The 17887-nt window shown below is 32.1% G+C and overlaps 1 protein-coding gene across 3 annotated transcripts in view; it reads right to left on the bottom strand.

Moving 5' to 3' along the window:
- The window catches only part of LOC108729025 (atrial natriuretic peptide receptor 1), a 99656-nt gene that overhangs the window by 22388 nt on the left and 59381 nt on the right, over positions 1–17887 (bottom strand). For 2 of the 3 annotated variants that reach the window (XM_018457928.1, XM_018457927.1), the window contains 6 exons: positions 13013–13148; positions 12051–12128; positions 10925–11002; positions 10615–10719; positions 9335–9581; positions 8491–8649 (listed from right to left, as the gene is read on the bottom strand). In XM_018457928.1, coding sequence (XP_018313430.1) covers positions 8491–8649; positions 9335–9581; positions 10615–10719; positions 10925–11002; positions 12051–12128; positions 13013–13148 — 803 coding nt within the window. The remainder of the gene's footprint in view (positions 1–8490; positions 8650–9334; positions 9582–10614; positions 10720–10924; positions 11003–12050; positions 12129–13012; positions 13149–17887) is intronic. The other variant, XM_018457929.1, reaches the window with a different exon arrangement.

Raw genomic sequence — 17887 nt, 5'->3', positions numbered from 1 at the left:
ATGTATATTTTTACTTTTTCCTGTTTTAATTGATATCTCTTTTTCAATCTTATTCTTTTTCTGTAGCATAATTTTATTTGAAATATTGATACGCGTTTATATAAGCAAAACTGAAATAATATGACGAATATGAACAATAGAATTGAAATTACATAAAAAATCTTGGTTTGAATAATATTCCATACATAGCCTATACGACAAAGGAAATATTCGCAAGCCCTATTTCATATAAAATCTTGAAATATAAATTTTAGTTTCCTGTGTATCAATATCATCATATATCACACTCCTTGAATTCTTGAAATAAAAAATTCCACTAAATTAGTGATACATACAACAATTTTTATTTAAAAAGAAATAAACAAAGAAATTTAAAGAGATTGAAACAAGTAAAGAACACATTTTATAAATTAATAATTGTATATATAATGTAAAATATACATGAAAAGTATAAATAACGTATACAATTAAAATTATAATAGTAATAATGTAATGCACAATCATAAGTTATTAAAAATTTTACAATATGTGTATGCACGTGCGAGTGTCGAAAGGTACTAAATTAAAATAGATAGAACATGTTGACGTTTATTAAAAGTAATATAAAATTTCAATGAAATTCAGTGAAAAGATCACAGAAATGAGAGGCGTTTTACCTCTATTCTATTCCAATTACTAACAGGGCGTTGCATATTTTATAAAATTCCTCTTTGACAAAACGAAATCGATATCAATTTATAACATGTATCATAGGAAATATTCCTAATGAAATTTTCCATACTCCAAAATCCACATAAACGTCACACAATCATCTAGTTCTGTTCGATCGGTTAATATCGAATGTTATATTCTGGCGGATCTCTGTTCTCGGAAACCGGAAGGTAATTACGTTTATTATATGATTGATTGGATATCGAATTCAATCGCGGTTACAGGAAATTGGAACCTGTTGTTGCGCATCAAGGACAACGGACACATACTGTGCCTGTAGATGTCCTCGAGGAACAAGTTGCAGGATTCGCAGTTGAGGGTGCAATGAGGCCTGCGAACTTCGAGGAGAGGACTGACGGCCCTCCTGGGACTGGCCCCACCGTCGGTATTTGTCCCGACTTGCGGCCCTTGTGGCAGGGTTAGGCTGCTCGTGCTTGAGGCGTTACTCCTATCCGCCATTCTGTCTTCGTCCTTGAAGAGCCTGGCCATCGATCAAGGGAGAGCCAAACTGCCTCGGCGGACAGCCCTTGAAAATTTACCGTTGCGATATCGGATTTTTTCTCCTCGTTCTCTTCCATTCCTTCGCATACGTACACGTACATGCGTGTGTGCACGCAGACACGCATGACAAATGTATTATACTTCCGCCAAGTCGGCATACCCGATAAAAATTTATATGACATAGTATTTTATAACCCGCCAATATATACTATTTCCAAATTTCATATTTAAGATCCTCCATACGATCGCGAAATTTCGCGGTTGAATAATCGGATGTGATACATCATGCGGAAAGTCCGCTGAATATCGCGTGCCGTTTTTTGACAGATGGAAATTGTTGGATAGAGTTCTTCGATCATTGTAGCGTACCATAAAAAAAAAGAGAATTTAAATACAGACAGAAAGGGACATTTATTGTACTTTTCACTCAGATATGAATACTCACAAGGAAAGGGACTCAACTGTTCCCCTCCGATTTTAATGAGCTTTTAGATAAAAAAAATTTTTTTCTTTATAAATAAATAATTTTTATCATAAATAAATATAAAAAAAATTTTTTTTATTATAGTTCTAAAGTATACTTTTGAAGCCATTTAATTTTCATTCTGAAAATTTTTTTCTATCTCTTACAGTTGCGACGATATTCGCTTCAAAAGAGAAAAATCGATTTTTTTCTAAAGAGTGTTTCACCCCCTAAAAGTGTGTATGGACACGTATAAAAAATACGTGTCGCTTATTTTTGTCAGAATAACATACTAAAAGCTTATTAAAATCGGAGGGCGACAGTTGGATCCCCTTTCCTTATCAGATGTAAATCATCTGTGATTTATACGTTTTATATGATAATTTTGTTGCATAACCTTTTGCATAAATAATATCTAAACCACGTATATATATATGTATATCTATATTTTTATTTAGATTTAAGGTATAACATTTAACTCTAGAATTTGAATTGTCGAAACATTTGTTATATAAATTTATATCATGTTTTTCACAATTAATTAAGTACATTGTTTTAGCATGCATAATAAATGTATATTTTGTTATGTTTATCTCGGATCTGTTACAACAAACATTTTATACAAAATTAATTCTCATTTACTGTTCAACATGCAAGAGAAAGTGGACTGTATTCGACGTATTGCGTAAACAGTACCATATCTCTGCAAGTTGTTAAAACCGTTACCATTCTTCTTTCAAGTATGTATTTATCTTATTTCGTACTAAAATATCGCGTATTTTCTCAAGCTAAAATAATATTTATTAAACATTGGATCGCTAAAGCGTTTTATTTTTTTCAAAAATCGCTTAATTAAAATTTCAGTTGCTGTTATATATAATTGCTTATAATTATTCATTAGTATTTCCACAATGGCCAGTTTCTGCAAATAATAACTATTATAACAATTCGATTAATAATTCGAGTAATTAAATAGACAGCTTTTGTTAAAGAATTAGTTACGTTTCCAAAAAAGTATTGTTTTAAAATATGCATTTAATAATATAATATCTAATACCCAATAAAAATTGTCACACGACGCGTATATTTTTTAAGATAATGCTAATCTTTTGCTAAATCGATTTGTAGACGTTACATTACAGAGCTTTGATGAATGAAAGCTATTATCCAAAAGCTTTCTTCAGAGTGCTCGAAGTTAAAATGAGTATGATGTTCATCTTAAAGTTTAATTCGCGTGTAATGATATTACGGTCGATTTATTCGATGGAATTTCGTTGAAAACTTACGTCTTGGCGGCCTTGGATCGTCGCGTTTGATTTTGATTTCTTTTCCGTTGATCTCTTTTTGATCCTTATCTGATCATTTTATGACCAACGACCCTGTTTTCGTCTGAGTTCACAAATTCACACTTCCTAAATTTCGCCAAAAGACGCATCAATTTCCGTAAATAGTCATAGCCATTAAACTGAATTACACGTAATCTGCGTTAATAATTTCCTGTTTCAAGATATATCCAAAACTTAAAAAAAGGAGAGATTTATAGCATTTTATTTAAATGGAAAAGTAAGAGAATTATTGAAGATTATTGAAGATTATTAAAAATAATTGAAAATTAATTAAAAGTGAACTGATTTTTAGAAACAATTTTGACACGTAACGAACCGCTTCATTAAAATATCAAACGCAAATGTATATATTCTTATCTCCGCTATATACAATGCAAAAAAGTTTCCGAAAATTACATTGGATGGGCCATCCGATCCTTTTCAAGGTTTAAGGTATAATCCGCAGTTTCTCTTTTGCCTTATGGGATTTCGCCGCTTTAGGGAAACACTCGCGTTTATCCCGATAACTGAGTCCATCCCGGATCTCTATTTTCACTTCCACTGATCCCATTAAACCTTGTCTTATTGTATATACGCCGATTTTAACTTTCCAGCACTAATCACTACACGATACGCCATACCTTCCACGGAACGTGTGAATCGTAATTTGTTCATGGCATGAGGAAATTATTTTGTTCATGTCGCTGTTTTTGTCGGCGCCTAAAAATGTCTCGCAGAATTAATAACCGCAAGCAACGAGCTCGTAACCTCGATTTCGCCGCCGAGTAAATTAGCATGAACGCTTTTCATCGTTATCCTCCACTCGGGACACATTTTGCAAGTGAAATGTTTATGGTACAAGGAACTCGATGGTAATGTCGATATCGATATTGAATATATACATATATATCGTTATATATAATCTTTATATATATAATGCGTATATATAACACTCATTTATTTTTCGGCTTATTTCCAATTTAGTTTACGCAACAAAAAATCTAGATGTTAATAACTGCACATATTAAAATTGAATATGAATAGTATAATTCAAAATTAAAACTCTTCGAATATTTATAATTAAAAATTTTTTTGCCGAAAATATTGTTTAAATGACCGTAGCCTAAAAATAATATCTTTTTCTGAAAATAAAAATTGTATTTTCCTCTGGGAAATACGTTTTTATTACAACTACATAAACAAGAACTGTGAAGGGGAAACTTCGGAAAGAAAGAAGAAAAGGAAGAGTGACAAAACGAGACACTGAACTATATTCCAATTTCGCACTGTTCCAAGCATGCAGCAACAAGACAATAAAACGATCTGTCTATCGCGACAAAAACATTCTAGAGCGAAGTATATAGTGTAAAAAGATAAAAGTCCCATTCGTGCTGAGATAAGAAATAGAGGAGAAAATAAAAGGTTGCATAGTACAGCAAACGGCCGGTGAACTCGCGCAGAAAATATCGCAAAACACGAAACAGGTCGTTTATGACGCTGTCTGATCGGTTATGCGATCTATCACTTGTCGGATTACCACGCGCGCTACCTCGAGTTTCTCTCCTCGGCGCCTGTCAGCAAATCATGTTCACTTTAACAGTTCAAACCGCATCGCGCGTATAGAATGAAGTTAAAGCCACCAGTGATACAAGTAAATGAATAGTCCGACCGTATTAATACTCGTAATCAATTGATACTAAAAACACTGTTAATAAACCTTTGATCCGCAAATTTATATTATCATCGTTTTACTTTGTATAACAGAGAAAGGATGACATTATTATTACATATTTTTTTTAACGTTATCAAATATTTATTCTCAGCATCGTTAAGGAATTACTCCATCGCGTTTGGAAACTCTTTTCTAATCTAATAAAAAGTTTCCTCCCAAAATTAGGGAAAATGTCATCAATAGACTTTCTTTCTCTAACCCGTCGGAAATTTATTTTCTTTAGTGGAAGAACATTAACACAGAAGCAAGAGCTCCATTCCGTTTATAGGGGAAACTTTAACGTAGTCAGTGGCCTCTATCCCTCTAACACGGTCACCGAGATTTATTTTCACATGCTGTTTTTCCTCACGTTCCATGATGCAACGTTAATTGCTTCCGCGCGGTTGTAACGCTGATATTACAGAGGTGCGTCGACCCGGTGCGGCGGTCTTTTCGCATTCGAAATCGATACTGCCGCCGATTAATCGTTATACGGCGTGTAAATCACGCGATGAGATTAATTTTGCGAAGAATCCAATAGATTTCGACAACAAATTTTGTAAATTTACACGTAGCTTGTAAAAAAAAAGAGAAGGAGAAGAAGAACACGACGCGTTGTGCACGCACGTTGTCGGGTATGCCGCTCGTCGAAAGATTTCTCCTTTTCATTTTAAAACAACACCTACGACTTCGTCTTTAGGCCGCAGACTGGGACATAAGTGGTGCCCGATGATTTCACGTGTCGTCGCCGAGAATACGTTTTTTTTTTTGTGCCGAAAAGAAAAATGGATAAATGGGGAAAAAGGAAAGCGATAACGAGAATCTCGGCGGAGTGCGCGCGATAGTCGCGTGCGTTCTAGGACGCGTGAGAGCTTCGACTGAGCTTTCGGACCTCGCTTCGACGTGCTCCTACAGAACACATTCCATTTCGATCGATTCTCGTGGCTGGTTGCCGTGAACTTGCAAGCTTTGAACGAGAACTCCATTACCGATTGCGCGACAAACTATCGATTTCCCTAAGTTGAAAATGTGGCGAGCTTTATAGTGGTAAAGCTCGAGTCGCTTTACTGTGACCAGTATTACCGGGTGATCAACATTTAATAATAATCTAATATCGATATATGTTAGATACGGTTTTCCTTCCCTTCGAAGCCATCAGTCGATTCAATCTGTTCTTGCAAGCTTCGTTACCGAGCTTCGCTTTCTTGATCATCAATATTTGATAAGATATTGATATCAATGAAGATACACACTCAAATCTTTTAACTATATAGATTTTTATAGATTAATTAATTATTTGTTTTATTTCATATATTAAAATGTATCGGTAATATTTTGCGCGAGCGTGAGAATAGATAATAGATTCTAATTTTATGCAGTCTAATTCGTATAAGAAATAAAACTTAATTGAATGGTTACTGAATAATAACACAGAACCACAAAAAAAATTTTTACATAGCAACTCAAACCAGAGTAGATGTTTCTTATAGATTTTAGGTCGCTGAATTCGAATTCGTAAGCCGTTTTACTCTATCACGTTCAGTTTTTTATTTAAGCGAGTGGAAAGAGTAAAATTAATGACATTAAAATGCGGTCGCAGAACTGATCTAAATATATTTTGACAAATTTAACAAAGTGTAAGAAACAATTTTGCTTTACTAATGTTAGGTATTATAGCCTACATATGCCGCTCACGCGCTGCTACTCGAGTGGCGCGTATATAGACTATAATACCTAAAATTAGTAAAGCACAAAATTGTTTTTTTAATTATATGTCTCGCAATACTTCGGCATTTTTCTCTCAGTTCTACTTGTTACAAATTTTAGTAAAAATTTGGTAAAACTCATTATTATGTAAAATTTTTTTCTTTAACCGTGTAGCAAAAAAACATTTCTTTGAATTGAAGAAACCTTTTTCTGGGTGTATTTCAATGTCATATTTAGTTTTACTCTTTCCTCAATGTTTTAATTTTCACAGATTTTTCGTCATTTTCCTTAATTAACTAAAAAATTGGACATGATGGAGCAAAACGGCTTACTAATTCGAATTCAGCGATCTAAAATCTATAAGAAACACCTACTCTAGTTTGAGTTGTTCTTCAAAAAATTTTTTTTGTGGTCCTGTACAATTTATAATTATATATAAAAAAATTTTAATAATATAAAATACATACAATCTACGAGACAATTGATATTTGTGTTTCGTTTTAATATATAATTTAAACAATATGGCTGCGTTTCGATATTCATTCTTAGTAAAATTTATTAAAAATTTATAGTATACGTTACCTGCACTATAGATTGCCAGCACTAATAAATATAGGAACGCAGCAAATTTTAACACTAGAACTGCGGATCTAAATTAACCCAATCGCGGTTCAAGGCAAATCTGGCTTTTTATGATGTCACCATAAAAGTAAAATTACTTGTAATTAATTATGATTATTTATGAATAGTCACAAAAATCTAAAGCTCCACATGCAGATTCAAATTAACTGGAAAAGAAAAAACTGTCAGATAGATTAAAAATGGCACAGCCGCGGTTCTAGTGTTAACAGTTTGTTCTGCAGAGACCGACTGTTGGTAACGGATTGCCTAAACAGGAGCTTGCAAGCTCGATAGAATTATCAAAAAGATTCTTTGAGAAAGCTTTAGCAAGTAATAATATCCAGCGGCCGATAAAACAGCGAATGAAATTTTACTTATCAACAGGCAAAAAGCTCGTTTAAAAAATTGATCGTGAAACTAATAAAAATATGAAACTTACAAACAATTTAGTTTTTAAAAATTATATAAAAATTGTATATGATTACATTACTTAAATATCATTAAATTGAAAGCGTTTTAACAATTTTCTTATACAATTAAATTGCCTTGCAATATACAATACTTGTAATTTCGTATTGAAAGACTCTGTAATTTTTGTATATGCTTTGCATTTAATCATGAATTGATATCGCTTTTATTAAAATCTATTACCGTCAGCTAAATCATAACATGTGAGTCATCGCAAATCGTCGGTATGTTCGTGATCATATTCCACATGCATGTTGCTAGAAATACAAGCACAAAAAGATGTTATATGCGTTGAAATGAACATGGTTATATAATTCGATATAGGATACAAGTCTTCCCCCCCCTCGTTACTCTTTAAAATGCCTAAATTAAAGCACTTACAAAAACACTGTGCTCTTCTATTATTATCATGGGATAAAATAACGATCTACAATTCGTTCTGTATATTATTCCATACGTCGTCTTGCATTCATCTCTTGCATTCATGATTAGTAAAATATAATATATTTATAACGTTGTTCATCAATGGCATCGCTGTCTACTGCATTGTAAAACAATATACGAGAAATGAAGCATTGTTTCTTTCTTTATAATTATTTTGCGGATATACATAAATGGATTCTATTTTTCTTAATTAACATATTTATATATTTTTTCTCTATATATTCTGTGCATATATTTATATATATTGTTTCATTTTCTCGGTCCAGCTTTCTCGGTCTACTGAAAATTTGCTTATCAAAATAATTTTTATTATCTCTTTCAAATGAGAATCCCTTTCAAATGATAGGAAGATGTAGTTGCAAATTTTATACAGTTATTCTGACCTTATTGCTTCCAGTTAAACTAGTGCAAGTCATGCACATCAAAAAGAATAAAGTGCAACGCTAACTAGGGATCAATTTTTGTTCCTGTATTACGAAACGTGACGAGAGGCAATTGCTTTGGTACCCGTGATTATCTCGAATGACGTTAAGACTTACCCTTTGGAGAGAATTCGTTATTGTCTCCCAAGTAGAATGGCCCTTGGCGCATCACGATCTCGTGAACGATTATAGCAAAGCTGTACACGTCGCCTTTCTGAGTGCCCTCGGGCAGTTGTCTCTCCAGCCTCAGCAATTCCGGAGCTGTCCAAAGCTGTTCTACAAATACAAAATTTCCTGCTCTAAAAAATCAGACCGGGTGCAGCAGTTTAACGCAGTCTCTCCTTCCTTTTCCACGCGTTCGATCGTTATTGTAAATATAAATTATAAATAGAAATATCGTCGAGATAAAAAATATTTGTAGCGTGTAAAATTTTTGTTATATATCAGAAATTATTGATATTTGTTTTTCCCACGTGTTACTAAACGTGTGTGTGACAAGCGATAAAATATTGTTTGTCCAAGTAGTTAAATTTTCAAACAGAAGTTTTATATGTTTATTTTAACTCTAATATTATCTATATTTCTCTATTTGTATTTCTATGCGTTTGAAAAATATTTGACGTTGCAACTACACCGAAAAAAGAATCTGGTAATTACTAAATATTGAGTGAAATAATTTCAATCAAATTTTCGATTAATATAATATAATCGAAAAAATAAATTTACTTTCTTAAATATGTTTAATATTACCAACCACAATAATGCGATCAATTTTGTAATAATTACTAAATATTTAGAAAGATAAAATTATTTTTGGCTATATTAAGCAAATATTTGATTGAAATTATTTCTCTCAACATTTGATAACTATTAACAAACTCTTATTTTAGTGTAGGTCGTTGGAAAAATATTATCGCTCGGGAATGCTTTACGGAGGCGTAAACAGTTTGCAAATACGTACTCCTCCAATAGGCGTAGCTGTTTTTATCGCCATCTGAATCCACATCTGCGCTTCTTCTCAGCTCGTGCAAGCCAAAGTCGGCGATTTTCAGGACGAATCGTGAATCGACAACGCAATTTGAAGATTTGAGGTTACCGTGACTCTTCACTTCCGATGCATGGAGATACGCCATACCGCGCACGATATCGTGTATCAGGGATCCTCTGAACACGCGATCGAGCTTTATCTGCTCGTTCTCTAGTATATCCTGTCCAATAACAAAGGATTAAAATACCAGTGTAAAAGCCATCACACGTACAAAAATTTTTAGTCGTAATCGTAAGCAAATCGGCCAATCACAGTCGAGCGTTTTAAAACGCGAGATCGTAATTTTGATTGTGATTGGTCAATTTGCTTGCGACTTTACGATTACGACTACAATTTTTGTACGTGTGATGGCCTTAACGCACATTGTCGGTTCTTATGTAATATTCTTTACATCTAGGTCATCAAACGTTTGAATATATTGTATGCTTCAATATTATCGCTATATATGTGTATCTTTAAATACATACTTAATGTATGGCATAAAATCGTACAAAATATTTTACGTTTCGCGTGTCTCCTTTGACATATCCTTTTCTTGAACAACTGTACAAGTTTCACTCGTGTTTAAAATGGCTATTCGGGCAAGGCAAATCAATAGTTCAAACGAGTTATGAAGTTACACTATAAGGAAAGACAAGTATTCAATAAATGGAGCATCTTTTGTTTCGTATATAGGACGCCTACGATGCTTATGGACGAATGTATTGATAGTCTACGCTTAGTTGTACATATGCTTCGGGTATTAACATAGTCATATGTATATTGCATCGTTCCCGATATTATATGATATACAGTATTTCGGACATAACTATATATACAAAATGTTTCATATTTTATAACAATATTTTAATCATTTTTTTAACGAAAACGTCGAAGGCGGAATTGTTCTTTATCATAATATGAATATTTTTAAAATTATATATGTATATTTTTTCGTAAGTTAAGTTTCAAAATATCCTGTTGAAATCAACTTGAAATTAGCTAAATCAAAATCATAATTATAAGTACATAATTATTGTGGTGTTAATTTTTTTTTATTAGAAAAGGATTGCCATTTCAAAATTAAATCATAAGTTTTGGCACATTCTGCAGCAATGCATGTCTATCTTGCCTTAATTTGATGACACGTGGGACATAATTATTTACTTGGTTACTCATCAAAACTTTAAATCGGGACATGAAATGCAATTCACCTGGAGAGATCCTTTGGGGCAGTATTCGGTTAGGAGACAACAATGCGGCGGCTCGAGACAGGCACCATAAAATCGTACAAGATGATCATGCTGGAGATCCTTCATCTGTGAAAGTCACCAACATCACCACTCATATGAATTAAAGCCCGTTACATGCAATCGGTTACTGGAGAAGAAATTACGCGGAGAGAAAAATGATTTATTGAGAATCGTTATTGAGAGAATTGCAAAGTGTATACTAAAGAGTTACGTTTGACAAATTAAAATTGACAATAATTTATGACATGCGTTTGTGAAGTCAGCTACTTACCCGCTTTAGCTCCAGCAACAAAGGTCTTGAAATTTCCACTTTGTTCCTCGGTATGAGTTTTATTGCGACTTTTGAGTTCTGAAACGAATCGCAATTTTACGGTCGATGGAATCATTGATTGACAGTTCTTTGACTGCCTCGTAAAAATCGAATGTCCATGAAAAAGAATATACACATATATACACACACACACACACACATATACATATATCTATGTATGTATGTATATATATAAACTTATACATTTTAAAGCACAAAATATAAATTAGATCAATGTTAAATATCGAATTCTTGTTGTTTGGTATCAAACAAATTTCGTGAAAAATAAGGCTATCAAAAAAACGATTGTAAATCTTACATGAAAAAACTTTTGCAGCTGTAATGAAATTATTGATAAATTAGTTTCTCAAGTTACGTTTTATTCGAACGTGTGTCGCGCGATTGTTTGACGTTCTATTGAAGCAATATCCTTATTTTAAAAAAAAGTGAATATTGATTGGCAGACGTGAACAACACAAGCCTCTATTCGACGCGTATGGAATATATATGTATTTCGATGTAGATAATATACATTGGCGTTTAATCTTGTTAATACTGGAGATTGCACCTCGGTAAACAACTTGAAAATAAGTCGGAAAATAATTTTTTTGCGATACTTACGCATCATGATTTATTGTTTCTATTTCTAATAGCGAATTCGATTGAATGCACTCAGAGCTTATTGATGCACATTGAAGCCATCGTACACGAATTAAGGTAAAAATGTGTGTTTACTATAAATATAAAGACGGATTAAACCACTAAGGCTCAGTTTCACAACTCATGGTTAACTTTTAACCGAGGTTTAACTTATTTTTCATCTCTTTCTAATGGAAATCCTAGAATTGGAAATCCTCAATACATTACTTATTGTGCTATTAAGCATAATATTAAAACTTGTACCTTATATTTGAAATATTTGCATTTTACTTTTACATAAATCATGTGCAACGGTTTTAATAATAGTATGCACTACTGCATACTAGTGTGTACAACCAAATTTGCTATAAATTAATTATATCCTGCATAATTGATACGCGTCATACGCACTGTGATTTAAAGATAAAATGAAAACAAACGTACTAACCTTATAAAATCCTGTCGGAACATACACATTTCGATCAACACCATCTGGCAGACTTGCATTATCTTCAGAATATATCGTCTGGAACAGAGATCATCTCTTAAATACTAATAGATTAGAAGAGACATAAGGCAGAGAGTTACATAAGACAGAATATTAATAAACTTCAAATACTAAATGCCTCAGTAATCGAACTTTTAAAACTAAACGCGAATTTATAAATAAAGTTAATTAAAGTAAATTCTCGTTATTAAATATATAATAATGTAATTTTTTTTATTTGAAAAAGTTTTCTATTAACAATTGTTTGATATATGGAAAAAATTATTGTTGACTTGACATTTCAATTAAATTAAAACGATTCAGTGAAAATTGGTCAAAGATTCTATCGTTAAATAAAAAATTCCGTCATGCTTTGTAAATAAATATAAATTCAAGACTAAGGGAAACTTATTTTTTTTCTGTTCTTTCTGTTATTCGCTGTATAAGAAAAAAGTACGAACAAATTTAAAAACGGACGCTTTCTCTTTTGCTTCTGTACCTTAACGCTATGTAGAGAAATGATAAGAAACGCGTCAACAGAATAACGTACAATGAAATAAAGTCTTCTTTATGGTTGCTACTCCGGATGTTCTGGAAGTGGGTAAGCACTACTCGTGGAGTAATACTTTCCACCATTGTCCTCTTTCCTTTCTTTAGAGATCCTACCTGAGGTACGAACACCACATCCTCTCAGGAATGAAAATTATTGGAAACGCTATCAGGATAAGCTATGATGAAAATTCGATCGCAACCGTGACGTTGTTTATTTTAACCACTATAACTCATCGCGACAAATATTTGCTTAATCCACTCGAATTACTTTTTGAAATCCTAGATAATTGAATTGTGTCGTTACCGCAAGTAAGGCGATGTTATAAATTCTACAAAGATCACGCGAGAATTGCATTTTCCATCATATTTACCAGTTCACTACCGCGAAACTTATTCGCGATTAGGGAGTACATGGAGCCTCTTGTCTTCGCGTTAGGTATCACGATTACGTCGTCCCAATGCACTTTCCATGTCATGGAGGCAATTTCCGCTTCCAGTTTGAAGCGCCTGCAAAACAAACGACAATATTATCGGCGGGTGACTCTCGAAGAGAACCACAGCCGAGGCGAGTTAAAAAATGTTTTATGCAATATTTTATGACTTTATGACAAATCACGCGCTTAATAGCGCTTAAACGTACATATTGTGGATTAATTTCTAACAATTGCATTCTTTCCCATGACAAAGGGTGCGTGCTTTTCCTTCGCTGATTAACGAGCTGCTTTTTATCAACGGTAATTATCATGCAGCGTAATATAAAATATATGCAAAATATTTTCACGATGTCTCCATCTATTACCAAAATGCAATTTGTCAACTCGATAAATTTGCATACACGCGTATGTGTGTGGGTAGGTGTCCGTACTGCTTGTACGTACATGTGTGTTACTCGTTCGGCATATTTCACCTGATATCTACGAAGATGTATACGAACGTACGTGAGCATACAACTAACAAGTTCGCAACCGCGTCAATGTGTGTACACGTTGAACAGCGCAAGAGGTAATTACGTGCCTGCGTATCTCATAACCACACGCCTATCACGTCCCAGGCGGGATATTCTTCCGTGTATAAAGGTTTCGTGTGTTCCGAATTTCCCGAATTAAATGAGTTGGATATATGTATTGAAAATTTACCATCAAACGTTCATAGGGTGAATTGCAAACAACCGACGAAAGCTTAATCCTACTCTATGTATTTGTTAGGGTTTGCCTACGGTTTGTCACGGATATGTGCAGTTTCGCTGAACTCGATCGATTCCATAAATTTGGAAATATACATATAATGCCACTGCAAACTCTTGCGAATAAATACATGGATTACTTTCGTATACCCGTAGCATGGAATTGCATGTCCAGCATTGAAATTCGATATTTTGCGTACGCATGTTAGTATGTATGCATCTATGTATCAGTTTTAATCCCCAGTAGTTATCTAATAATATGCGATACGTTATTAAAGAAATATTATTGGCAGTTTTCTTTTTTCTGTAGCTTTTTTGATAAAATTCTTTTAAATATTTAATCCTAAGTTTGGCAAATTATTGGCTTACTCGTCGTTTGAGCGAAATGAGTATGTTGACTTTTTGCGTGAATTAATTTCGTCTACGTTTCACGAATGCGTAATATTACAGATGCAGTATTTGGCTTTCGAGGCGAATTTTTGCTCGCATTACTACCATTTGCATCTCGCAAATTATAAAATCATTTCAGCACTTTCTAGTAAAATATCGCGTAAATTAAATTTGTCTCAATTAGAAATACGAATAATTTCACTCTACTAATTTTAATTTTTTAATTTATTGTAGTAATTTGAGATATTTTTAACAGACTTTGGCAAAGATCTTTAAAGATATCGGTAAATTTGATGTTGGATGATTAAAGCACTGTACGTTGTTTGATAATAGTACTATATTAAGCAGAAATCGTAATGCGCTTTAAAGCAAGTTGTAAAGCTGTATAGCTGCGTTATTGTATCTCTGATTAAAATTCTGAGGAAATATACGACGTGTGTAAAGCAAAGTTATATAATGCAAAACAGTACGCAATAAACTTCGAAGAAGAGTCGGAAGAAGTAGAAAGACGGTAATAATAATTATCGAAAATAGATCGCTGTGAAATGTACTACTTATGTTGAGCCAAGCGCATAGTATACTCTATTTATACAAAATTTATAGTCTCTTATAATTTTATGTTTACGATTGCATCGTAACAATACAGAAAAAGGTATTAAATTTAAATTTATTATTTACATGAATACTTTTACATCACAATAAATTAATTTCCTTTTTCAAATAAACATTAGATTTAATCAGCATCTATTCAAGTTAATTAAAAATAAAATATTTGAAATAAAACTGTTGCGTAAAACATTAAACTTCTCATGACGTCAAATTGCTATAAAACTTTGTGTTTGTTTTTGTGAAGTATACTGCTGCAAACACAAGGTCGTTGCGCCTATCTCTTGTCCACCAACACTCGAACGAACGAGTAACAATGCGTAGCATTAACTCTCAGAATATCACTGTGACAAGTACCAAAAGATACTGAACGCATTTATTACAATTATTGCAATAACCGATACATTACGTTGAACGATTCATAAGCATATATCGAATGATTTTTTATATATGAGATATTTTAAACGCGCGGGTAAAGAATATATGCGTACGTTTGTGATTAGTATCTATAACGTTCTGTAACAGTGCTAGTCAAACATATTTTGCATGGTCTGAATTTTTCATTAATTAACACAATTCATTTTTATTATAATAATTGAGATAATGAATGCCTTTTCGTGCACTATTTCAACTTTTATTGAAATGATGATAATTCTTCCCATGAATACAATCTTGAAGGGGAGATAGAGGGACTCAATACCCTATAAATAAAGGGTACAATCAATAAAGATGTAGTAGTAAAGGAGTAGTCAAAGGTACTCATTGCAACGTTAACTGCTACTCATTGCACTATGTCACGTCGTGTCGTGTAAGGGAACAGCGTGTTAACAATTAGACGAAGACTTTTTAAAAACAAAAGATTTTTTAATAATTAATTCGCAAGTGATCATATTTACTTTGTTTTTAAATGCAATTATGATTATTTACGTTTTCAGGAATGTACAGTGCCGAGAGAGTACAGAGTTGAAAACAATTAACCTAATAATTATAAATTTGTATACTAAAGTATCGTTTGTTCTCCTTTAATTGAACCGTTTATTTGTATAATTATAATTCGTTTATTATTATAATTCAGAAAACAGCAATCCGGAGAATTTCGCGTCGAACAGTTCTGCGAAGCGGACAATCCAAATAGTCTGAGAGAAAGAGGAGACCTATAGGAGAGATATCGGGCATCGGCGGAGCAACCCTGGAGTGAGTATAATTGATTTAAATATAATACATATTTAATGTAAAAATTTCATATTTACTAAATCCTCCTATTAATTAAATTCAAAAAATTAGAATTAAAGAAAAAGTTTTTTATTTATGAAATTTTATGAAAGTTTATATTTAACGAAAAGTTTTTTTTAATTACATAATTATATTTTATTGTTTTTTATTTTAATACTTATTTGAAGAATAAATTTAATATTCCGTGCGTTTAATAATTATTTAAAAATGCATTATCTTTTATACTAATCTCGATTTTTGTATTTGTATGTTATAGTATCGACCTAGTCAACATGGCAGATTCCTCCGCTGTTGCGCATCAGTCAGTGAGTGAAAAATGAACTTTTTTATTGAAATAGTAGGATTTATGAAAATTATGTCAAAATATAATGGATACATGTCAAATTACGATAAATTATTACATATAATATTATAATATTACATATTACAGTTCATAAATCCTGCCTTAAAGTAGATAGGCTAAAACAAATTAGAATAAATAATTAATTCTGGATGTATATTAGATATTGATTGGTTCAATTCGCCGATTCTAAGCGAATCTAGTTTAATACTTTATAACCTATACATATATATATATATGTATATAGAGTCAACACTAAATAATATGATACGGTAATAGACTCAATACACACACTTCTATACATACATGTGCGATCGTGCACATAATATGGAGAAAAGATACCGTGTAGAATTAAACTTTAATTATTTGTGCAATAAGTCCTAATTAAGATTCTATTTCCTTTCGGATAATCATGACTAGCTAAAGATGGGATGTAGAAATGTCATACGGATGGAATACGTGATATGAATACAAGGATGGATACATAGAAGTACGGATAAGCAGAAATTTTAATAAGTATAAATGTAAATATTTATACGGATGGATAAAGATGTGAGAGTATTATTATGTTTTGAAAATATAATACTTATAATATATGTAATAAAATTGAAAATATGTAATCTCAAAGTTGTTAAATTTTATAATATTAAATTATAATATTTACCATTATTATAATTAATATAATATTAATCATAATATTAAAACTATATACGTATAATGGTAATGTCAAATATATACACGAAGAAACGACAGAATACGTACAATAAGAATATGTAAAATTCGCCAAATTAACATGTTTAATAAATATTTACTTAAAAAAATTTGTATAAGATTTAATAGCTTTTACACTTGATTAAAAATTCAGCATTCTAAAATAATCGCTGATTATTATAAATAAAAATTCTATAATTAAACGAAAACGTAAAGGTGTGCGTAAATGCTGAACCAACAATCAAATATTAGTTTCCCGCGTGTAGAATTTAACAAGATATATTATAGATTCGCAAATATATTTTGCACAATTTGATACGGAATTTAGTACTTGTTTGTGTGCAATTAGCGTTTTTGTTATTAATCTAAATTTGTAAAATAGAAAAATTTAATATCTGACTTTCAATCAATTTCAAGATTTTTATGTTGCGTTTCGCATATGTATTGTATAATTTTTTACATATTAATTACCATTTTTTGTTTTGCCAAATGTTTGGTATAAAAACTGTGAATATATGTATTTGTTATTTTCATTTTTTATATTATATGGTACTTAATACTGACGTATTTTCGTATAATTTTGCATTAGTGAAATAAATTTTATCGTGAATTCTAATACGTATTATAAATCGTCTATACAGGGTGTTTCCAAATTAAATGGCAAAACTTCGGGAGCGTGTAGAGGAGTAAAAAACTAAGAAAAAAAGTCCTATAGACATATGCTCGTTTTTGCTCCGTTTCAGAGAAATCGAAAAAAAATGTTTACATTTCTTGCCATATCTA

The sequence above is a fragment of the Mycetomoellerius zeteki genome, unplaced genomic scaffold (assembly GCF_001594055.1).
Source record: "Mycetomoellerius zeteki isolate Tzet28-1 unplaced genomic scaffold, Tzet1.0 scaffold690, whole genome shotgun sequence".
In the NCBI taxonomy this organism is placed as follows: Eukaryota; Metazoa; Arthropoda; class Insecta; order Hymenoptera; family Formicidae; genus Mycetomoellerius; species Mycetomoellerius zeteki.
Note: the sequence above shows the minus strand (reverse complement) of the source record. Positions and strands in the feature narration are given on the sequence as shown.